The sequence below is a fragment of the Staurois parvus genome, unplaced genomic scaffold (assembly GCF_062004578.1).
Source record: "Staurois parvus isolate SC_StPar_1 unplaced genomic scaffold, SC_StPar_1.0 ptg000192l, whole genome shotgun sequence".
Classification (NCBI taxonomy): Eukaryota; Metazoa; Chordata; class Amphibia; order Anura; family Ranidae; genus Staurois; species Staurois parvus.
Window position 1 is genome coordinate 2,814,330 of NW_028317988.1, and position 25,572 is coordinate 2,839,901.

Genomic DNA, 25,572 nt, shown 5'->3' on the forward strand with positions numbered 1-25,572 from the left:
GCAGGGATGAGCTTCTCTGTGTCTGCACTGAGAAGCACAGAATCTGACAGAGTTCTGTCCTCCTTTCTGCTGCCAACTGCTGAGGCAAGGTGGGAGCGGAGTTGAGAGGGTGACGCAGCTGCAGCAGAGGTGTCCGAGGGCCACGTGAAATGACCTGGTGAGCCAGATTCGTAGGCCTCATGTTAGACATGTGCTCTAGATCAGTGTTTCTCAACCTTTCCAGTCCAGGTACCCTTTAAAATTATGGACAGTCTTGAGGCACCCCATTCTTAAATGTGAAAGACTATTCTCATAGTTGTATATAACACAGCAACATCCACACATGTAGGGCACACAACATTAGAGGTGATTTATTCTTCCAAAGCAAATACACTCTTGCACACTGGTACTGACTAGTAATCCAATGTTTCTCTTCTCCATCATTCGGCTAATGTGACCCCAGCACTGATACAGGCAGCTGACATCCTCCTTAACTGATGTCATTGGTTGTCAGGATGCTGGCGGCTATAAGGTCGTAATGGTGCACAATGAAAACCTATGGCTTTGTGTAGCTAAAAGGTAGACTTGTCCCACCCACTGGCTTGTATGCAATTTTTGGGCAATTTTTAGACATTTTGCCAAGGCACCCCTGAAGAAACCCCAAGGCACCCCAGGCTGCTCTAGAGCATGTCCCAGCATTATTTAGTTCTTTGCTTTTACCTTGTTCGTGTAGGTAGAAACAGCTTTTATTTCTCCCCGTGGCATCATCATCAGGCTTTTAAAATTCTTGAAATAGCAGCTGCTGGAATTCCGTTCATAATGGCATATGCATACTTCCCCCAGAATTAAATCTTCCAAGAGCCTTTTTTCTAAACAGATGTTTGGACAGGCTCTTCGGAGTCAAGGCTTTGGCATTGTTTTGCTGGCAAAGAAATCAGTGTATACAAGTGCAGAGGGATGGAGAGAGGGATTAGGTGGGGTTCTGTAGTCTAGCAGGCTGGGCTGACAGGGCAACATGAGACTTCAGCGTAACAGAGGCACTGTGTTGTCAGCCTAAGTGGGAGGTTAGGCACACACTGCTTTTCTGACAGATCCTCAGCTATTTTTCTGTACTTGCAGTGTTTTTAAAGGTTTAAATGTATACTCGTTTTGCAGGAATGTACTGCATATTTTTAGTTTGTTAGTTTTACCAGACATACACTTTATTGTAATCTTCAAAAAATATAAGCTGGGCTTGCAAAGAAAGCACTGTTGGGTGCTACAACAAACATTTTGCGTCGTATCTTGACTTCTTCAGAGACAACCTCTGAGCCCCCTGAAGTTCATTATGCACAGGCTTGGATTCTTTTGGTCAGTATTTGCATAGTCTTGGTGTAAATGGGCTATATGACTTTCAAACTGCTGGCTGAGAACATTGATTATAAACTTCTCCCTCTGACATCTCTTATTAACTAACCCAGTGAAAATGAAATGATCAATGTGTGCAAGTTGTTGTAATAGCAGGTTACTACTACTACTTGTGCATTTGTGCCCTCAGACTGCTTTGTCCTGTATGGTGAAGCTAGCAAAGTGCCGGCCATACCTGAGCCAGTCCGTTGTGGAGTCTCTTCTGACCCAGCTTCACAGTGCCCAGGACTCTGCTCGGATCTGTCTATGCCATTGCCTGGCCTCTGTCGCCATGCAGCTGCCAGTGCTGGGGGACGGCATGCTGGGAGATTTGGTGGAGCTCTACAAAGTAATTGGGAGATCAGCAACTGACAAACAACAAGAGCTTCTGGTGAGTTATCAAATATTCTTATTTTGCATTATGTTAACACATTCAGTAGAACTTTACAGAATGTATAAAACAATTTGTTGATATCCCAGTGGATCTTGCAATTCCTTCCCCAGTTCTACAGTCACACTCATACACACTCTGAGAACAAGTTGGTCAAATATGGTTAACCAGCAATGTTGATTTAGCTTTGGCAGAAACTAGATCACCTAAATAGACATGGGGAAGTGTGTACATCCTGTTTAACAGGTTGAGTGCCTGGTTGGGACTCCCCACACATGACACAAGTACTGCAAGCGAAGAGTACTGAGCACTCTGCTTTTTAGAGCAGAGCGGGGATACCACTGCCCACTCTGCGCTTTACTCCACAAAGGTACTCAATCCTGCACCCTGCATTTTATGTTCCATTCATAAAAATGCAGGTCATAATGTGGTGCTTGGAGTGTATCACAAATCTCTTTGATTTACATTGCAGAGAGAATACCTAATTGAAGGAAAGACTGGTTCAAGACTTTGATAGATTAAAAAAGCCATAAAATGCACATCTAAAAAACACTGTGATGTGCTTTACAAATGTGGTTTTTAGAATTTCCCTTGTTTCAGGGCTCCACAGCAAATGGAAGGAGGGCTTTGCTTTTTTAAAACAGCAGTATGGCCACGTTAAGGGGATACTTCGGCTTTATATATGTGGCCTTTAGTCACCCTGCCTCCCATGTTTAGGTAAAGTTTATAGTTGTCACCTTTTTAACCCCTTGGCACAGACATCACACAAATATGCGGCCTCACAGAACTAATCTTTTTGCCTGGGGCCGTTTATCTGATTGTTTCAGTACCAGTGAACGTTTGTTGAAAGTCACATTCAGTCCTTACAAATGCTTCTCCTAAACTATAATATTTCCTCAATCCATGCTGTAATTCAATGTATATAGAAAGTGCAGCGCTCGATAATAGAAACAATGGAAGAGCAATAAGTCCTTGCTGGACTATCCTTTGTTATTTTTTAAACTTTTTTGTATATACATATTTTTTATTAATGATCAGATAAGGACTTATTGCTCTTCCATTGTTTCTATTATCGAGCGCTGCACTTTCTATATACATTGCTTTCTCCTAGGGTCATTGGTACCTTCTCATAGCAGCTTGTTGCTTTTATACTTAGGCGCTTGTACTACTCTCTGTATACCATGCTGTAATTCAGCATGGAATAAGTACTGCTCTGTCTCTGTGAAGAGCTTCCTGTAATAAAGACCGGTCACTGCTGCACCTTCTTCTAGTGCAGAGTGACTGGTCTTGTATTTGCCCCCTCCTGTAGTTTTCTGCAGGCAGCCTGTAGTGGTGGGCCTGCTGGTCCCTTTTCACAGTTCTGCTCTCTGTACAGTCTATATACAGCACTGCGATCTTGCTGATACTTTTACAAGGTAATTTCTGGGGTTTACAAAGGCATTTAGTGCGCACACAGTGCATTTATATTGTTTGTGGCTATTGAGGAATATATTTACATGAAACTTTTTTTCTTCATGGAGTTAAGCTGTAAGGAAAGACCTTTTCTTCCCAACCCCCTAAAGAGCAATTGAATAAATCCCTGAACCAAAGTGGTATATAGGCTTCATAGCTTTGGAGGCAAAAAGTTAACAGCAAATTTCATTGCTTTCTCATCATCTCAAGCAGCTTGTTCATCAACAACAAACCGAAAAATATATTCTTTATCCTGTACAGTGCAGTACAACTGATAGCCCAGGAACACTTAGACCCACTGCTTTTCACGAATAGCAATCAAACTTCTAAAACATACTTTTCTTGCTCTGCTCCTGCATGATTGGCTTGATGTGTTGGAAAGAGTGGGCCCATTGTTTACTTCAGTGTTTACTGGACAAGCTTGGTTTGCATATTCATTGCTCTCCTGTTGTAAGGAATGGAGGTAATAGTGCAACTATTGGCTTGTAGTTTTCAATAAACCACCACGGCACTGTGGAGCGCTGTGGTAGTTCCTTGATTCTTCCTATCAGTATATCTGCTTGCCCGTACATCCCAGACCACAAGCAGATGTACTGACAGGTCTGCAGGAGACCTGCAAGGCACCAGTGATCTGCTGATCACTGGTGCAATGCTTTAGTGGCTCGAGAAACAAAAAATAATAAATGCACATTTTATTACCCGCAAACAATTTTTTACAAGATAAGTTCACCTTTTTACAAAAAATAAGTGTTACTAAACCCACAACAGGAGAATCAGTCTTTATATGCAGTATAGCATGCTTGTTATGCTTACTGTGGAACCTAAGGGGTTAATCCTCTGGATTGTTTAAAAAGGCTGTTTGATCCTGTTTTCTCTGATCCTCTCCTTCTACTGTCCCCAATCCATCTGCTGATAGAGTAGAGCTGTAGGAGTCACTGTACACATGCTCAGTTGCTCAGTGTATTGCTAGAGAGTTTTCTTTGGCTGGATGCATGTGATCAGCACAGGGCCAACCAGCACTGTCCAGAGGGTCAGAGGATATGCAGCCTCATGGGACAGTTGGGGCAGAATGAAAACTCCTACAAGTTTTAACCAGTGCTTAACATTGATAGAATTCACAAGACTTCTATATACTGCCAATGAAAAAAGGTATTTATCCGTTTATATTTACTAAAGTAATTGCATGTCCATGTTCTGTATACAGTAGGACACCAGATATAGTGAATGCAGGGTCCTGGGTTTAGTATCACTTTCTTTGTGCATTCTTCTCCACATTTTTTTATCATTTTACCTTCTTGTTATTTTGTTTGTTTATTTTTTTTTTTTACCTATACATGGTTTGTTTTTCTTGTTAAAAGTATGTCTTGTATTTATTTTTGGCTTTTTTTTCTTCAGGTTGCCCTTGCCACTGTTATTTTCGTAGCAAGTCAGAAAGCTCTGTCTCCAGATGTCAAAACTGTAATCAAACAGCAGCTAGAGAATGTGTCCAATGGCTGGACTGTGTATAGGATTGCCAGACAAGCCTCCCGAATGGTAATACTCAAGTCTCTCTGCAGTTTCATAATTTAAAATAGGACTGACTGTAGCTATTTCACCTCCATGCAAAAGTTTGTGCTTCCAGCAAAGTCCTTTCTTGAAATGGTCACAAGTCACAACAATTGTAATGGTTTGGTTCAGGGCTTAAAATTTTGAGTCTAGATGTACTAGCCAGGCATAAACCTTACTCTCCACCAGTTGCCCCAACCAATCTTGCCCAGGTCCGCCCCCAACCCCACCCCCAGCACTGCCCCCAGCCCTGCCCCCAACCACGCTCCCTTAACATTTATGAAATTACATTTTTCTTTAGAATAAACAGTCCAAAATATAAAACTGTATATCCCACCTCCCCTGTACTCCATTATAGTGATATGACATGTATACAGTAATGATTACTGTATACATGTCATATCACTATAATGGAGTACAGGGGAGGGGGATATACATACTGTATAAATGGCATATCACTATAATGGAGTACTGGGGAGGGGGATATACATACTGTATAGATGGCATATCACTATAATGGAGTACAGGGGAGGGGGGATATACATACTGTATACATGTCATATCACTATAATGGAGTACAGGGGAGGGGGATATACATACTGTATAAATGGCATATCACTATAATGGAGTACTGGGGAGGGGGATATACATACTGTATAGATGGCATATCACTATAATGGAGTACAGGGGAGGGGGGATATACATACTGTATACATGTCATATCACTATAATGGAGTACAGGGGAGGGGGATATACATACTGTATACATGTCATATCACTATAATGGAGTACAGGGGAGGGGGATATACATACTGTATAGATGGCATATCACTATAATGGAGTACAGGGGAGCTGGGATATACATACTGTATAGATGGCATATCACTATAATGGAGTACAGGGGAGCTGGGATATACATTACTGAGTAATGTATATCCCAGCTTCCCTGAACTCAATTATAGTGATATGACATGTATACAGTACTTACCTTGAGTCCCCCGTGGCGGTGGAGAGGGTGTCTCCTCTCAGTGGAGGAGAGTGGACCTCTCCTGCACCTGTCCCCTCAGCGGCGGTGCCGAAGAAACTGGAAGTTGGAAACCGTTGCAATGAGGCTTGGAGCGCAGCCGCTCCATCATCTGTGCTCACCGCTAAAGAATTTCTCCTCGCATTTGGCGAGCGGGCGAGTGGCTTTTTCAAGCCCTGGTTTAGTTAACATACTTGCAAACTCCTCTCTGTGGTGTTTTATCACAGTCAATGAAAACACAGCATTGAGATAAGCTGCTCTGATATGAAAATTGTGTTACACCACAGCTTTCAAATGTTTAGAGAGAGCTCTGCCTGAAGAAGGGGATATCCATAATGGAAAAATCCATACACCATGGGGGGAGATTTTACTAAAACTGCTGCACACAGATTCTGGTGCAGCTGTGCATAGTAACCAATCAGCTTCTAGGTTTTATCATCAAAGCTTGATTATACAAGTTGAAGTTACAAGCTGATTGGTTACTATTATGCACAGCTGCAGCAGATTCTGTTTAATAAATCTCCTGCCATGATATATATATATAATTTTTTTAAATAAAGTTTGTTTATGGTGCAGGGGAACCATGATATGGCTCGGGAGCTGTATCAGAGCCTGCTCACACAGGTCGCCTCTGAGCACTTCTATTTCTGGTTGAACAGTCTGAAGGAATTCTCCATGGCTGAGCAGTGCCTGACTCAGCTGCAAGAAGATGACATTGGCTCCGCCCTCTCATCCATTGCGGACTCCTTGAAATCCTACCATAAAGGGATTGCCTCCCTTACAGTGAGTAGCAGTGATTACTAGCGTGTGATAGTACAGATATGTTTTGGTGCTTTATCCTAGACAGTATTTTATGTGACTTGTTCCCTGCAGGCTGCCAGTACACCCATGAGCCCTCTAAGCTTCCAATGTGACTTTGTGAAGCTACGTATAGATCTTCTTCAAGCTTTCTTCCAACTCATCTGCACATGTAACAGTCTGAAGACAAGCCCTCCTCCAGCCATCGCCTCCACGATCGCCATGGCTTCTGGCAATGATCTGCAGCGCTGTGGGCGCATTTCTACCCAGGTATTGTAAAAGCACATGCGGGGACTAATATCTAATATTTATTGTACAGAAGTATATTACAGTGGAACAAAAATGTAAGGTCTTTTAGAGCACCCATGAAAGCTGAGGATCCTGTGAGAAGAAACTCCAGCACAGGGCAGGAGCATCTGCTCACCACATTTGGGATCCTTAGCTTGGTTATTTATTAGGTGATTTTGGTTTTTATTGACATCTGTGTCCTTTTTGTGGAGGATTTTCTTTCCATCTTGGTCTGGTGATGGTAGTCACTGAGACAGGAAGTTGAAGTAAATAATGTATCTCTAATGGGGCACAAACAACAATTAAAGTAGATCTACTGGTCCTTAGTTGTGGTAGCAGTATTATTTCTCTTTTTTGAGGCCAAGTACATTTTCTGTAAGTACAGAAAAAATAACTGTTGATCCTGTCAGGAATCCAGTGTCCTTGTCAATTCCTGTGCACTGATTGAAATCTCAATCTGTTATCCATTTTTCCAGCTATATTTGGTGAAATACAAAACTTTTCCATGTAGTGGATACTGAAAAAAAAATGGCAGAGCACATCTGAGAGTATAGGGGAACAGGAAAACTGAAATCTGTGAATGCAGCTCGCCTTGGAAAGTGGCTGAGGAAACACCAAATTGTGTCATGGTTTGACAAGGTTGCATAGCAGGAATTTGCAGTTGACTTCCAAAGAGATTTTCAATAACGCATCCCAAGGCAGGGTGCATCAAGCTCAACAATAATGTTGTTGGATAATGGGAGGCCACATGGTGTAGAGTAAGGAGGTGGATCACAATAATATTAGATAAACAACATTTTCTGAAGAGGGAGTTATGTATTTTTCAAAACATGTTGAGTTTTATGGATTTTAATAAATTTGTGACTTATGTTGTCTAACAGCATTGTTGTTGAGCGTAGTACACCTAACCTTGGGATGTGTTGTTGTAGGCCTCTTACAAGACTTTATGATGGATCACTAAGCTCCCCTTACTAGTGTGGGGTATTGGTCTTTGTATTTCTCTATGTAATGGAGCCAGCAAGGTGTAAAGGTGCCGTCCAAGTCTGGAAAGCAACCTAGGGTGACAATACAGCTGTCCTATAGATGCAGTACAGTGAGTAAGCGTTGTCACACTAGGACAAAAAATGTTTACTGAACGGTAAAAATAAAGGAAACCAGTGCAGCCAGTACATCTATGAACTATGTCTTAGCCATCTATGGCTAAGCTGTGATATATTACATTTTTGTTTTTAGTTAGTGTTACTAAACCCACAACAGTAAAATTTGTCTGTATATGCAGTAAAGCATGCTTGTTATACTCTGTTGAACCTAAGGGGTTAATCCTCCACATTGTACAAAAAGGCTGTTTGAACTGCTCTTCTCTGATCTTCACCTTCTTGCATTGTCCCCTAAATATCTCCTGATAGAAAATCGATTTGGAGTCACTCTGCACTTGTTTTTCTTGAGAGAGTGCATATGATCAGCACAGGGCCAATCAACACTGTCCAGACAGAGGGTCAGGGGTTCTGCATCCTCCTAGAGGAGAATGAAAACTCTTCCTACAAGCTTTAACCAGCATTCTGCTGGACACTGATAGAAGTCACAAGACTGCTCCAACTGCTCATGATAAAGAGCATTTAGCAGTTTATATTTACTAAAATAATTGCATTTCCATGCTGTCTGTACTGTGGGAGACCACATATAGTGAATGCAGGGTCCGGGGCGACCAGATATAGTGAATGCAGGGTCCGGGGGGCGACCAGATATAGTGAATGCAGGGTCCGGGGGGCGACCAGATATAGTGAATGCAGGGTCCGGGGGGCGACCAGATATAGTGAATGCAGGGTCCGGGGGGCGACCAGATATAGTGAATGCAGGGTCCGGGGGGCGACCAGATATAGTGAATGCAGGGTCCGGGGAGATCAGATATAGTGAATGCAGGGTCCTGGGTTTAGTAACACTTTAAGACTTGCATCTGTCGGAACAGTAACATATAACAAAAACTATGGAGTTCGAGGGTCTAGTTCAGTGGTTCCCATCCTCAGTGCTCAAGTAGCCCAATGGACCATATTTTTGGAATTTTCCTTACATAAAATAGCGCTCATGAATACCAAGCCGTTAACATTTTTGATATATTAAAGCACCAGTGGAAGGTGAAGGAAGTCCTAAAAACAAGACCTGCTGGGAGTACGTGAGGACTGAAGTTTAGAACCACTGGTCTAGTTAAAGCTGAAGTTTTAGGTGATTTTTTTTTTTCTTTTAACAGTATCAGAGACGCTAATTACCTGGAATGAAGTGTGTCCTGGGTGCTTGTGGCTGTTATTTACAGTAGAAAAACTCAGTCCTCTGCCCCTGCATACCCTCAAATTGGTGATTTCCCAATGCCGAAGATTAATGAGAGAATATTCTCCTCCACTTCCTATCCTAACAAGGACCTAGACAGCATTAAAGACGTGACAGAGGTCCTATTGATTCCCCACACCTTTTAGCTGATGGCTGACACCTTAAGACCACATGCACACAGGCATGAAAAATGCCACTTCCATGGATGCCTGCCCTTCTTTTTTTTTTTTTTTTTTTTCTTTTTCTTTTCTTTTTTTCTACGTTTCTAAATGCAACTGCATGTTCGCTAATGTTCCCACACGTGTACAGGCGTTTACTTCAGCTCTTTGAACGTACGTGCTATGTCCACAGCGTGTAGGGTTAAGCACAAGCTGATGGATGCAGTAGTCTGCTTGGATTGCTAATCTGTTAGTAATACAGAAATGTTTTTGTAACATTTGTAACATTTCAAACACATTTTCAAACCAATTGGAATTCCGTTTTTTGTCCATGTAACCTCCCTGATTTTTTTTTCTTTTTTTTTTTCATTTGCAGGGTAATCTACCATCCTTGTTGTTGTGTTCTTCCAATGACTCTTTATTGTTTCTCTTAAAGCTAGTCAAAAATTGAATTCTAAGCTACTACTGTAGTCTAGTGTGTGTTTACACCAGGACATCTGATAACCCTGTAATTATGGCTTTCTTTAGACTTGGACCACCTATTATTATCACAAGTGAAAATCTAGTTCTGCTTTTATTACTAGAGTTCTAACTTCCTGAACTGAGCTACTGTCCTGATGTGTCAATGATATATAAATAAATAATTTTATATACACACACACCTACCTCTGTTGCTATTTTGTCTGTCTTACAGATGAAGCAGTCTATGGAAGAGTTCAAGAATCTCGCTACTCGTTACGGTGATCTGTATCAGTCTTCCTTTGATGCTGATTGTGCAACTTTGAGAAACATCGAGTTGTATCCATGAAACATTTGTGTACAAGTCTTGGTCCTGCATGTGTTACCCTATTGTATTGCAGATGGATAACCAAATTATTACTTTATGTAAATAGCTGGAAAGTGCATTGAGTGTGTAAAGTTAATTGACATGTAGCCACCAGTTGGATTGCAAAAATTATTGAAGCTGCAATACTAGATTTTCCATATGGTCATTGCTTTTTCCACTAGGTTAAGTCCACACAAAACTAGAAGAAAAGTTCCCTGGATAGGGAGTAGGGGGTGTAGAAGAATAACAGTGCCCTTCCCACTCAGAGTCCAGAGATCCACATCTTCAATGTACAGGCTTATTGCATCTGTGCAGCTTCTGTGTGTTGTCTGCGAAATCCACTAAAACCTCAATGAATAAAACCTTTACAAAACAGTAGGTTAATAGATAACATGATTCGGTATCTTTGAAAATAAATATTTTTAAGTTGGGATATTAACAAATGAAGAGTGCTGCGGTGTAGATTAACAAGTGCCAAAACCATACTAAATAACCCCCACCATCTAAACTCAATTGTAATAAAAAAGCTGACAAACCATTTTAAATTTAAAAATAATAAACACTCAGCAGGGCCTAACTCAAAAGGCTGTAAACACAATAATCTAGTGTTTGTAAAATTAAATAAGAACACTGTTGAGACCGAAAAATATATATAAATAAATAAGATCCTAAACGTAGATCAATAAAGTAAATACTCGGCCGACCTGCTAGTCTCAGCCCTGGGAACAAATATCAGTATAGTGCTCTTACATGAAAAAAATTTACAGGGTGAACAATAACACAGTGATCAGTACAAAATGACAGTCCAATGTGGTAGTGAAAAAGTCCCAGTAAACATTCGATCATATAAAAGTGATAGGAGATCCTTCTCTTGGTACTCCGCTGTGTCACCACCACCAGGTGTGCACGCTCACCTTTACGAATTTGATCAATCGGTCAGAAAAGTGCTCAATCCAAATCCTCAGTCCTCTGTATGTCAAGGCTGGCAGGCATGTCCTCCAGACAGTATCCAACTCAGGGATGTGCTCAAATATAAAGAGAGGAGCCTCTCATAGTGTAACCAATTTTTATTTCACAGACAAGTATTAAAACTGCACTCACATAAAAATCCAGGGCTATGAACCCTCATAAGGCATGACACACAGGGTAAACAAAGATCGTCGCCGTATTGGTCACCACGCTTCCATCCTATATTATCGATTTAAGTTGGGATGCTGTGTGTGTGGGGTTTTTTTTTTTCCTTTATTGACAGGACGTTCTACAACACCAAAGTGATGGCGAAAACATCTTGTAGATTGGTTTAATAAGACTTACTAGGCCAAAAAAAAGGTGCATGTTGCCAAACTTCTTTTTTTTTTTTCCCTTTAATGAACTTTATTGACCTACATTATACATCGAGCATAATGACTCCAACCAGACTCTGCTCTGTCTCCTTTTAACATGTTTCACCCCCATAAGTACTAGGAAGAGAAGATTTTTACTGATTTTTGTTTTATGTGACTGTAGAAAAATGTGCACAGTGTGCTCTGTATTAGAATATTCTTTTGGTTTTCCTTAGCGCCTCTTATGCCAGACAACAACAAAGTTGCCTTTTAATATCTCACACCATAGAAGCTCTAATCTTGGATCCAGATTCTTGCAGGTAGGACAAAAGCATTTCCCTTTTTTCCGTGTGTAAATGAGTGCCAGTTAAAGGTGTTTTTTTATTTTTCCCTAGTTCTAGGTGGGGTGGAAAAGGAGTTAGTTGTTTTGTGTCTTTTGCCAAAGCTTTCTGTCCCAGTGACTAAATGGGAAGTGGAGGAAAATCTCCCACAGAACGTAAAAGCAAAAATGTGGAGCACTCTGCAAAAAAAACAAATATTATCAGTACAACATACAAAGTTTACCAAATCCAGTGTGTTAAACCTCTAATAACCATGAGGCTGGTAGCACCGAGATTATTAGAAGGCAAAATACTGTGACATCATCTAATGTAAGCGTGCAATTGAAATTAAAAACTGTTAAACTATGTATGGATCTTTCCAAGTTGCTTCTTGTGGTGGAATGAAGGGAGATGGAGGCTGGTATTGAATGCTAGTACAAGAGGACAGGGTGGGAAAGGAGGAAGCCCTGTGGAATAGGAACAAATATCAAAAAGCACATTGAGACTAAGGCAAGCCATAGATGTCTCGATTCTTTCCTGCAACCTGAAATATAATGGCTCTTCCCTCCTGCAGCGCTCTTGTATTCTGCTAGCGGAGAGCCTTTCTGTGCAGCAGAACACAATGATTGCTGCTAGTGGTTACACTCTGGCAGTAACCACATGTAAAAAATCTGACAGGCTGGTTGTACCCAAGTCAATTGATGGATCAACTTGGGTGCAGCTAGCCATCCCATAGATAGATCGAATCTCGGCAAGTTCCTGTTGAGCCAGCCAAGAGTCAATCCAGCTATGGCTGGCTTTATTACATTTAAGGGGGTCATACAGTCAGTTGAGTGCATCTTCACAAGGGAGGGGTGTGGCAGTGGAGTAGCACATAAAAATAACCAGCACTGAAGTTTATGTATGGCACATTAAGCATTTACTTAGAAGCACTATCAAGAAGAGTGGACAATTTGTGTATGAATCTGTAGTTGGACCATATGATTTATATTTGGACACATTAATAATAATAATAATTTAGAGTTTTTATGAGCACTTTAAAAAACAAAATTGCTTTTGCACAAAGTTTTATTTTTTTTTTGCACGGAGTAGCTGAAGGTATTGCACACACAATAAATGGTTATTAGAGATTTACTGCACTGGATATGGTAAACTTTGTATATGGTACTGAAAATATTTGTTTGTTGTAGAGTGCTGCACCTTTTTGCTTTTAACTGTTCTGTCATTATTATCCATAAGTAGATTATAGTTTTGGTGTACAGCAGCTGGGCTTACAGCTAGTAAATCTCTTGACCATCAGCACAGAGAAGGGGTATAGATTTAATTGGCACTCCTACAGAATGTAACCTAACACAAACAAGTCTGTGTACCTGCTGGGGAGATTCAGCCTCTTTGTTATAGTAATGATTGTCACAGGGACAGAAAGTGATCAGAAATCTTCAGCTACTGTTTTTACCAGTATAGGAGGTGAGGGGAAATCTTCTAGTGGATACACTTGTTTCAGTTCTCCTTTCTGTTGTCAGACTGTATTTCGAATCAATTACATCTCTAAAGTTGTTTGTTGCACAGGTTGACTATCTGTGACTTTACAGTTTCCAGGAATGCAGTTTCAGTGGATCCATACAAGCGGACAGCGAGTATGAACGTAGAATGGTGTCTGTCTTTAACCAGGTTCTAGAGGAAGTTGAGCTTCTGGGAAGGAAAAACCCTCCAGTATCTTATCTGGTAAGCAAACATTGATAGAGAGGTTTCTATTTAAAGGTACTCTGATTTGGTGTTAAGCCCTGCTCCTCATACCTTTCATCTATGCCATATTATGATGGTCAAACAATTTACACTCATACATAACCCTATATGGCCAAAAATATATGGACTCCACATTTTTGAGGTTAGCTGATGCCAGTGACATGCACTAGTAATGCTACAACATATAAAGACATTTTGAACAATTGTGCACCTTGTAGAAACCATTTAGGGAAGGCCTTTTTCTGTTCCAACATGTGGCCCTGTCCACCAAGACAGTTCCATAAAGACATGGTTTGACGCATCCGGTGTGGAGGTTCTTGAGTGGCTTTCACAGAACCCTGACCTCAACCCTAATGAATACTTGTGTGATGAACTGTAACACCATGTGAGAGCCAGGTCTTCTCATCCAGCACCAGTACCTACCCCACAAATGCTCTGTTGGCTGAATAGGCACAAACTCTGTAACCTTGTGTTAAGTCTTTCCAGAAAAGCTTGTCTACATACCTTTGTCCATATACTATTTAAAAAGCACAGAACAATAAAGTATTTTAAATGCTTACTTGCATCATTGTTCCTCCCCACTGACCATTTTTTTCAATGGACTTACAATGTACCTTGGGGTAGAATGTACATTGAGTTGCACATTTCAGCGTACATTCATGGCATGCCTTAGATTAATAAACTTGGGAGTAACATCATCCTGGCCAATTAAGATTGCCAAAGATCCTGAACATAGAAGAAGCCAGGGAGAATTCTGTGCTAGCGAGGGAGCTTGGTGAAATCTCATCACTGGAGTGGAGTTAAGTATAGCTACGCTTTTTAAAGGATAAGATCACATTTTGTAACGTGTTACACCCATATTCAGGGTGTAACATGTTACGATTGGACTGACCCCTGAACCCCCCCCCCCCCCCCCAATGCCTGTTGTGACCTTTAGCGGGGGATCTTCTCCCTCCTGCTAGCTGTCACAATTTCCAAAAAAAGGTGCTGTGCAAGGATCTGCACATCTAGCCACATCACTCATTCACAGTGTTCTGTGAATGGGAAAGCTACAAATTCTGTCAGCCTTTGCGGCTGTTTGCTTGTAATTTTCTATAAAACTGCCACTGTGCTCCACAGCGCTGTGGTAGTTAATTGATTCTTCCTGTCAGTATCTGCTTGCCTGTACGGAATGTACGAACAAGCAGATGTACTGTCAGGTCAGAGGGAGACCTGCATGGCACCAGCAATCTGTTGATCGCTTGTGCAATGCTTTAGAGGCTCCATAAACAAAAAATAATAAATGCACATTTTTATCTGCAAAAAAAATGTGCATTCATTATTTTTTGTTAAAAGGTGAACTCATCCTTTAAGCTTGCCCACAGTTTACATAGTTTCTTGACAAATTTCAAGATGATTCTTTGGTAAATTTAAAGGCTATTTGTTCTTTTAGACTTATCTGGCTTTTTTTCACCTGCTGATCCTGCCAGTGATACACTTCCTGTCCTGGGGTAACAAAGCTTACTCACTGTACTGTATCTGTAGAGCGCGGCAGTGTTTTCCCTGCAGGGTAAGAACTGTATTATAACCACATTTAGCTATTTGTCTGCAATTAAATGGAAAGAAGACATAAAGGATAATTCCCCCCTTTTTATTTATTTATTTTTTTAATTCCTCATCCTAATTCTGACTCCCTGACCCATTCCCCAAAACACTCCATCCTCCCCCCCAACTTCCCAACCTGCATTATACAAAGGAATTACGTATACTGTTAATTGGGACATTCTAGTTCCCAACTTGCACTGTATGCCAGTCACCTGCACCATTATATTTTATGGTGTCTCCGAGGACATGTGCCAAATTGCACAGCAGCATAGGCGACCCGGAAGATGAAACTTTCCTATCCCTGCTCTAAAGTCTTACTAATCAACGTTTTAGGCAATATGTTTTATACTCAGAATTGCTGCAGAAAGGTCAAGGACAGATTTTGAATGGTACATTTAAAGGTGCGCTTATTGCCTAAACACAGCTGTTTTCTTTTGGCTTTTTTGATCTGTCAGAACAGTTCTGATGAAGCAAACAAGAGCGGGACAATGGCTCTCTGTTTTACACAAAGAGCCTTTCCAGGGTAATACAGTGGCTAAAATGAGGGTAGAGGCCAAGACATTTCTTTATTTGTTTATTTGTTAAAAATCTGCCACTGAGTACAAAACTAGTTTGCCAATATTGTACAGTGGATATAAAACGTCTACACACCCTGGTTAAAATGTCAGGTTTCTGTGATGTAAAAAATTAGAAAAAGTTAAATAATTTCTGAACTTTTTCCACCTTTTAATGTGACCTATGAACTGTACAACTCTATCGAAAAACAAACTGAAATCTTTTAGGGGGGAAGCAAACCTAAAAAACTAAAATAATGTGGTTGAACACCCTCTTATATGTGGGATATAGCTGTGCTCAGAATTAAGCAATCACATTCAAAATCATGTTAAATAGGAGTCAGTAGACACCTGCCATCATTTAAAATGCCTCTGTTTAACCCCAAATAAAGTTCAGCTGTTCAAGTAGGTCTTTCCTATCATTTTCTTAGTCGCATCCTACAGCAAAAGCCATGGTACGAAGAGAACTTCCAAAGCATCAGAGGGATCTCATTGTTATAAGGTATCAGTCAGGAGAAGAGTACAAAAGAATTTCCAAGGCATTAGATATACCATGGAACACAGGGAAGACAGTCCTCATCAAGTGGAGAAAATATTGGGCAATAGTGACATTACCAAGAACTGGACGTCCCTCCAAAATTGATGAAAAGACGGGAAGAAAACTGGTCTGGGAGGCTGCCAAGAGGCCTACAGTAACATTAAAGGAGCTGCAGGAATATCTGGCAAGTACTGGCTATGTGGTACATGTGACAACACTCTCCCGTATTCTTCATATGTCTGGGCTATGGGGTAGAGTGGCAAGATAGAAGCCTTTTCTTACGAAGAAAAACATCCAAGCCCGGCTAAACTGCAGAAACACATCTGAAGTCTCCCAATATCATGTGGGAAAATGTGTTCTGGTCTGATGAAACCAAGGTTGAAATTTTTGGCCATAATTCCAAAAGATATGTTTGGCGCAAAAACAACACTGCACATCACCAAAAGAACACCATACCCACAGTGAAGCATGGTGGTGGCAGCATCATGCTTTGTGGCTGTTTTTCTTCACCTGGAACTGGGGCCTTAGTCAAGGTAGAGGGGATTATGAACAGTTCCAAATACCAGTCAATATTGGCACAAAACTTTCAGGCTTCTGCTAGAAAGCTGAACATGAAGAGGAACTTCATCTTTCAGCATGACAGCGACCCAAAGCATACATCCAAATCAACAAAGGAATGGCTTTACCAGAAGATTAAAGTTTTAGAATGGCCCAGCCAGAGCCCAGACCTGAATCCGATCAAAAATCTGTGGGGTGATCTGAAGAGGGCTGTGCACAGGAGATGCCCTCACAATCTCACAGATTTGGAGTGTTTTGCAAGGAAGAGTGGGCAAATATTGCCAAGTCAAGATGCACCATGCTACGAGTGCTGTAATAAAATCAAAAGGTGCTTCAACAAAGTATTAGTTTAAGTGTGCACACCTATGCAACCATATTATTTTAGTTTTTTTTATGTTTACTCCCCTCCACCCTAAAAGATTTCAGTTTGTTTTTCAATTGAGTTGTACAGTTTATAGGTCACATTTAAGGTGGAAAAAGTTCTGAAATGATTTATCTTTGTCTCATTTTTTTACATCATAGAAACCTGATATTTTAAAAGGGGTGTGTAGACTTTTTATATCCACCTGTACTTTAAAGCAGTTGTAAACCTCAGACATGAAATATGAACAAAGCATATTCCTCTATAGTGTGTCCTTGTCTCAATTAAGTGTCATTTCTGTCTGCTGCTTTGTTCCTGTGCTATCTGCATGAGTCACTTCTGACAAGTTTTCCTGACACCAAGAGTAAAATGGTGACGGGAGGAGGCTCCAGCAGATTGACAGCCTCAGCTCTGTTCCTGTGACCTGTGTGGAGGTGGATGTATATTTTTCCTCCAATCAGCTCTCAGACCTCTCCTCACTGAGCTCTGCAGAGTGTAACTTCAGCACTCTGTCCTCCTTTTTTTCTGAACTCTCAGGCAAGCTTTAAAATTCAGCACTTTGAATGGCTTTAGAGAAGAGAAGACTGCTGGTAAACACATACAACTTAAGTATGAGGGCAGACACTTCACTGTGTATATGTAAAGGTTCACAACCACTTTAAATGTATAGTTACACAAGTAATTGAGAACAAATACCAGGCCACTACCTATAAAGAATCAACAGCTTTAGTGTGCAACTGTTTCCTATTGGCAACAGTTGGTTCAACAGAACTCCAAGCAGAAAGTTAATCCCTCTTATCTGAGCGCTAAATAAAGAGATAGTCAGCAAGCAATCCAAGTAGTAAATTAATCCTGCTTATCTAAACGCTAACTGAAGAGATCCGTCTGCAAGCTCACTGTATCTGGCAGCATCTAAATCAAATATAAAGTAAGTTTTATACCAATTTGGCTGCAAAAATGGAAATACGCTTTAAGCTACAGTTGTGACTGGCTGCTGGAGTTTTCCTGTGTCATCTCACACATGGGTCTCCTCCGTACACAGGCAGAGGACACTTTGGTTAAAGGAGAAGTAGGCCAAAGCTCTTTTTGCCCTACTTCTATGGGTCACAGAAGTGCCCTTTGTTCTATACTGTAAGGGAAAATGTCAGCAGCACACCGAGGATCACCAATATGGGTACAAAAGTTTTAATGAACGATCACATAGTTACAGCAAGGCAACGTTTCGGAGTCTCGCAGGACCCCTTCATCGGGCATGTGACTGATGAAGGGGTCCTGTGAGACTCAGAAAATTTGCCCTGCTGTAACTGTAATCGTTCATTAAAACTTTTGGACCCATATTGGTGATCCTCGGTGTGCTGGTGACATTTTCCCTTTCTGATTCTGTTTGGTTCCAGCTGACGGTCGCTGCAGAACCCACTTGTACACACAGCCATTTTTATTGTACACTTTTTCTACACTGTGACCCCTTTCAGCCGACAGTGGGCAAAAGCTTGCTGAGCCACTCAACTGGTCCAGGCTCTGTAGAGATCCCAAGTTTAAAGTTGGGATTCACACAGATGCCTGGACCAGCAGCTGGTTTAGCTTCAGCGTGGCGCTGAGATCTTGAACCAGCCACTCCTGTCCCTTCCAGAGACTGGTGCTCCAGTAAGCACTGAAAGGGTGGAGCAATTAGCTCTCTGCTCACTGAGAACTGAGCGATCAGCGGTCTTTGATCGCTTAGTTCTCGGTTTTAGAAGCAGTGGGGGACAGATGCAGCATTGGACCAATGCTGCATCCACCTAGGTGAGTATGTAGGTTTTTTTTTTTTTACATTTTTAAACGCTTTTAAAGGGTTGGTCTTCAGAGGAAGTGCCTGCTCTGCATGGTTATCAAGTGACAACATCTCATTAGATCAACTTTGACTCTATCAAGGGTGCCACTAGTGGCAAAAGCACCCATCTTCCTCAATTAAAAAAGCATTTGGCACAGTCTAGAAAGGAGATTAAGAAAAATCTTTTTTGTTTCCCTACTGCCACATCCTCAAAGTCAAAACCCAAACTTGGCTCCCTGTCACCTAGCAAGTTCTGGGGCTCAAAGTACAGCAAACCCCCAAACCTTCCTCCACATTAAGGTGTGCCCCCCCATTTCCAAAACAAAATTTGGGTTATAAGATTTGGTGTCTATGGTCTGCAGACTAGATTTTCCCTCCCAGGCCCCTACTCCGTTAATCATGTCCAACATTCCTGTGTCACCACACAGATTGGCAGATCTGCAGACAGCCCATCTCAGATATTCTGAATCAGGGTGTCTTTGCCCCGGGTCCTGCAACAAAATAGTTTTGGGGGTTTTACTCCAACCTGTTTTTTGGTTTACAAACTCAAAAGGGGAATCTATCCCATCTTGAATCTTAAATCACTAATTGTTATCATTTGAGCTCAGAAATTATGCATTGTATCTACCAGGTCCTACTCCGCCTCCCATTACTAGCGGGGTGTCCTGGCTTTTGTGAACAACAAGATCGTGTACGTAAAATGGCCCCATCCTTCCAGCATACCAGTGTTTCTACACCTTGCCATGTGTGCCTTGCCCTTTCAGTTTGTGGCCATACCTCTGTTTTGCACCTCAGGTGTTCGCCAAGGTGCTGCCTCAGTGCGAGACCAGTTGTGCTCTTGGAACATCCCCATTGTGAGAAACCTAGACATCCCCCTCTTTTGGGAAATGATTGGAACAGGTTCTGTTGAACAATATTACTTTGACTGCCTAGACATTGTAACCGTTCTGCTGGATCCTGAACCTGCAGAAATTGGTCCTACAGCTGACTTATCACTTGGAGTATCTGGATCTAGTCCCAGACACTGCTCAGGCCAGATCTGCCTTAGGAATAATTTCAAATTATCCGCTTACAGAATCATTTCTCTGGGTCTGAGGGTAGATTCCTTCGAGGTAGTCCTTTTTGCCCAGTTTCACTCCACATTACTGCAATGCAATATTCTTTCCCTGTGGGACAAATCAGGCCAGTGACTGAACAGAGTAATTCGCCTGGTGCTTCAGACCAGGTTGTCCCTGGCCTGGTGGCTCAGGAATATGGCCTTGAAATTGTGGAAAGTCCTTCATTCTCACCCTTTGAAAGACCCTCACAATGGATGCCAGGATGTTGGGCTGTAAAAAAAAAAAAGGCCTGTGCACTCTGTTGGTGCAGGAGACTTGGACACTTCTTCTCCCAATCGATATCCCTAAACGTAGGTGATTTGGCTGTCCCTACAGCATTAGCCTATCTGACTGGAGGGTGTAGATTCTGTCAGACAATGCCATGGCAGTTGCATATGTCAAGCATCAGGGAAGAACCGGTAGTCTTGGCATGACAACAAAGGAAGAGCAGATACTGCTTTGGGTAGAACTTCATGTTCCATCCCTGTTTGCTGTTTACATTACAGACATGGACAATTAGCACACAGAACTTTCAACCGGCAGCACCTGGACCTGGAAGAGTGACCCACACACCTCCATGTATTCCAAAACTTGCATTACAGGTGAGGGATGCCAAATGTGGAGCTCCTGGCCTCCAAGTCTAACAACAAACTGCATTGTGTTGTCTCCAGGTACAGGGATTCTTGTGTAGAAACCATGGATACTATTTTGGCTCTGTGGGATCAGTACATTGTGATCTGTTTTTCCTCCTCCCACTCAAACTTCTTCCTTGTCTGCTTTGCAAGATCAAGATGGAGGACATCCAGTGATCCTCACCTGGATTGGCTCAGGTGGATGTGGTACTTGATAAGTGTCTTGGCAGATGCTTTCTGGGTTCTGATTGTTTGGGTGTTCTGTCTCAAGGACTAACCTACCAATCTGCTTCACGTTTGCTGGCTTTAATGACATGGCTGAGAGATGAGGGCATCTTTGAATCCGTGATTCCCACTATGTTATATGCCAAGAGGTCTACTTCTCCTGATTTTTTATCATCGCACATGAAAGGCATAATTTTCCTGGTGAGTGAGTGTTGGGGCTTCCACCCTAGGATACTCTGTGCAATGGATTCTTTCCTTTTGACAGCTGATTCTGGACCACCATTTGGCTCCCAGCACCATTAAGGGTCAGGTTTCTGCTCTTTATATCTTCTTTCAGATACTGCTGTCTCCTCATTCTTTGTTTAGAGTGTATGTTGGACAGCACAGTGGCTAAATGGTTAGCACTTCCGCCTGGCAGTACTAGGATTGTTGGTTCGAATCCCAGCCACGGCACCACCTGCCTGGAGTTTGCATGTTCTCCCTGTGCCTGCGTAGGTTTCCTCCGGGTACTCCGGTTTCCTGCCACACTCCAAAGACATGCTGGTAGATTAATTGGATCCTGTCTAAATTGTCCCTAGTATGTGTATGAATGTAAGTTAGGGACCTTAGATTGTACGCCCCATGAGGGTTAGGGACTGATGTGAATGTACAATATATATGTGTAAAGCGCTGCGTAAAATTGACGGCGCTATATAAGTACCTGAAATAAATAATAAATTAAACTGAACATTTCTGTTGTGTGTTGGATTAAACCCAAAGTTCTTTAGAAATACTGCCTGAAAACATGTTGACTCATTTGTTGTATAAACTTGATGACCGTGCCAGTTCCCCTTGGTTCCATTATCAAACTGACCACAGAAGCAGATCTGTGCTGGCATGCTCAGTTTGCATCCCTGGAACTGCTGCAAGGAGATAGAAGCATGCCATGTCTGTGCATAGCGTCCCTGTATCTCCTGTAGTCAGTGTTTTTGCTGTATTGTGGCCACCTAGCCCTGCTTTGTTGCGGCCATGCCCCCCACCCAGCCCTTCTGTGTTGCAACTGCACGAGGTACGAGCTAGAACCTGCCTTCTGGGATGCATGCACACAGATGGGGAACATACTTCCCTGTTTTTGTATGTGATGTCACATGCCCCCTGCTAAGGGGAGCAAGGATATCAAAGGGGTTGTGTGATGTGACTACAGGATTAAATAATTTAACAAATTATGTAAGCACTTTTTTGGGGGGGTTCCACTTCATGTCAAGGCACACTCTGCTATAACTGAAAGTGGCCCTTGGGCTTTTGGTTACAGTTTTTCAGGTTTGCAAAGCTGTTTGTTCCTTCTTCATGTTATGAGTATCTTCAGGATCCTCTTTGACCTGCAAGTGATCCCAGTTCTTTTGTTTTGTTTTTTGTTTTTTTTTTTGGGGGGGGGGGGTTGTTGGCCTGTTGGCACTTTGTTTGCTTATTCCCACCCCCTTGGTTGTACTGCTTTTGGACATACAAGACTTTATGTGCATATCGGACATTCATTTTTTTTTTCTCAACACACCGCACCACAACCTACAGTGGGTCACATAAGTTTGCTCTGGTGTGCTAAAACACTTGTGTGTTGAGGTGCCATTCAGGCAGCTGCAGCCCATGTAAGTCGTGTACCAGGGTGGGCTCCCCAGGATACAGTGAAGTTACGAACGAGGAAAGCAACCCCAACACCAGCTTACAATATTACACAAATCTACAGTATTCCCTCTCCCATAACTGGTCCTGTAGCACGTGCCTGAGTATTCCTTTTGAGCAACACGCCAGTCTGGCTTGAGTTTGTAGGATTTTATCGGCTCTCCAATGTGAAATGTCACCTCATTTCAGTCTCTGGGCGCCCACACTGAAATGAGGTGTGTGCACGATCTTACCGACCCGGGTCTGTTTTGCATCCGCTGGTGACTCTGAACAGAACAAATGTTGCTTAGTTCCTCTGCTCTCATCAGCCTTCCTGGCAGCAATCTCATCAGCATTCCTGGCAGCAATCTCTGGTTAGTGAGGGACGCTTTCACACCTGGATGTCATCGGATTCTCAGCTCACACGACCCCTGCATTCAGCATCGTCCAAAACATGGCTGCAGTCTCGTCTCCCTGTTCACTAAAACCCCACCTCTTCAATGAATATACAAATATCTATGCAGTCTTAGCCTGTCTTAGAAAAACAGTGACATCTTGTGGCTAAACCGCAGAATGTCAGTCAAAACATCAATTTACTCCACACAATAATTTACTGCACACAAACAGTGTTCAAACAATGAGAGCTGTTTCCCCATCTCACACCCACACCGTGGATTATACATTACTGCTAATACTATGACATTTAAAAGCTCACTTATTATAGGAGAATTTGTTTCCCGAAATCCCAGTAGGCCATTCACATGGGGAAATCTCAGCACTGCATTGTCTCAACACATAGGTGTGAATCCAGCCTATAAGGATCATGTTGCAGTGTACTTTTCTGAGATTATTGAATTGGAAATCAGCTGTGTGAGAAATGCCACCTTTGTTTAAATGTATTCACTTCCCATGAGCGCCTTGAAGTTTTGTAGTTTATTTTTGAGTGCTAGGGAATAAAAACGCTTTTCATCAGCTAGAATGTAACTTTGGCTTGCTGCCCCAGAAAAGAAGCTGATATATTAATACTTTGAGTGCAAAGATAATATATGATGAAATGAATGAAAATACAAGCACTGGTAGACATGCAGAATGCATTCATTTGGACGTGCTGCTGAGGTGTGGTGTCCAGTTGCCTCTGTTTATGAATATTCAAAACTCTACTTCTGCATAGATATCTTCATAACATGACCTAATCCTAATGCAAATCATTATACACTGCTCTGAATATAAAAAAAAAGCAGTGAGGGCTTTGTCTTTCCGTAGCTCTCAACATAAAAAGGACACACAAAACAAATACAAGAGAAGAAATATATATGACATGTTTTAAAATTGTCTCTTAAGTCATATAATTTTATTACTGAAATCCATGTTGCTGAGACTTAAATTGATCATATTGCACATTTATTTAAAATTGAAATAACAATTCTTTGAGGACATGTAATGGTCTCTTGTTATAGGGGGAATTGAATCTAGAAACCCCAGTAGACCTTTCCTGAGAGTAGGCGTTGGAGATTAGTTTCTCCTGGGACATAGACATGATTGTTTGTTTTATGCCTGGAGCACAGGGAATCACACCTATTAATCTATTAAGTGAGTTACAACTATATGATTATGAGGATCATAAACCTTTTCATTGTATCTTGTGTGGAGAAGAACTTTAGGCAAATATATATGAATCCCCATTTAGTTCACTTAAACATTCCTTTAAAATTGAGCCCATAATTTTAATTCATAAAAAGTAGTTGCCTGAAATTTGCATCCGTAAACGACAGAAGTCAGCCTTGAGATGCAAGTTCCTGCTCTTGTGTATTAGGCAGTACCCTAAAAAGTATACGTTTCTCTGATATGCCTCTTGAAAATTAGCAGTGTACTACCTGGCATGTTAGTGTGACTAGGCACTCCTGTATCTGCAGCGTGAGATCTAAGGCTTTGCCATCTCTGACTGCTAGTCTTTAACCTCTTCACGCCTAAGGGTAAGACAAATCTAAATACCTAAGCACAATTTTGCAACGTTGACATGTGTTAGTAAAACCATAAATATCATAACAACTACTTTATATATCCAAGTGAATTATACCTTGTTTTTTTCCGGACAAATTTGGCTTTCATTTGGTATTAAATGGTAATGGATATCTCCCTGATTTTTTTTATTATTTTTTTTTTATTATTATCAAAGGAAAACTGGCCAAAAATAATAAACATAAATTAATTTTTTTAAAGTTAGCTGTGTGTTTCTTGTTACTACCAAAGCCTACCATCAAAGAGCAAGCCAAAATAAATTTTCCAGCTCTTGACGATTGCAGGGATACCATATATGTGTGTTATTTATTGTTTGTACCCATAGTACAGCCCAGAAACAATAGTGCGCGGTTTGTTTGTTTTTTACCTAAAACACACTGACACCATTTTTTTTTTTATTGACCTTGACACAAACACTTACCCTGGCACTGAACTAGATCTTTATTTTTTTTTTATTTTGTAATATTTATTTACAAACATTATTTTTTTACAAACATTTTTTCCCCTCTAGGCCAAGAGTTAGAGATACAATGTATATCTCTCCTCCATTCATAGAGAGAAGAAAAAAAAAAGGGGGGGGTCCGGGCTGTACAGTGACTGATCACTGTGAAAGCCAATCAGAGGCTATCAGCGATCATGTGACCCAGAATCGGGAGTCCCGGGTCCCTATCGTTAGAACAGGACCCGGGGCTCTCAGTGACACTGTGGTCTTTGTGCTGGGAGTGCACTGTGCGGCGCCCTCCCAGCACAAAGACAGGTGCGCAAATAGCAAACGAAAAAGCCAAGTTCTGTGAGGCTGCTTATTTCTGTTACGTCGGTGTCAAGGGGTTAAGAGATTTTGAATGCAATTTTGTGATGTCATCACTGTGCTACTCACTGTTCTCTTTGCTGGAGGCACTGACATGAGGAAGCAAAGCTCTTCCTCTAACAAGATGGCTGACCCTACACAGGTACCCAAGACATAGTAAGCTACTTATGGGGTAAGATCAGCTGCAGAGAGAA

The 25,572-nt window shown here is 41.5% G+C and overlaps 1 protein-coding gene across 1 annotated transcript in view; it reads left to right on the plus strand.

The window, feature by feature from the left end:
• Positions 1–25,572, plus strand: part of INTS7 (integrator complex subunit 7) — a 91,863-nt gene that overhangs the window by 38,609 nt on the left and 27,682 nt on the right. The window contains exons 11-17 of the mRNA XM_089677796.1: positions 1,517–1,756; positions 4,604–4,741; positions 6,354–6,560; positions 6,651–6,845; positions 10,038–10,141; positions 11,743–11,811; positions 13,404–13,536. Coding sequence (XP_089533922.1) covers positions 1,517–1,756; positions 4,604–4,741; positions 6,354–6,560; positions 6,651–6,845; positions 10,038–10,141; positions 11,743–11,811; positions 13,404–13,536 — 1,086 coding nt within the window. The remainder of the gene's footprint in view (positions 1–1,516; positions 1,757–4,603; positions 4,742–6,353; positions 6,561–6,650; positions 6,846–10,037; positions 10,142–11,742; positions 11,812–13,403; positions 13,537–25,572) is intronic.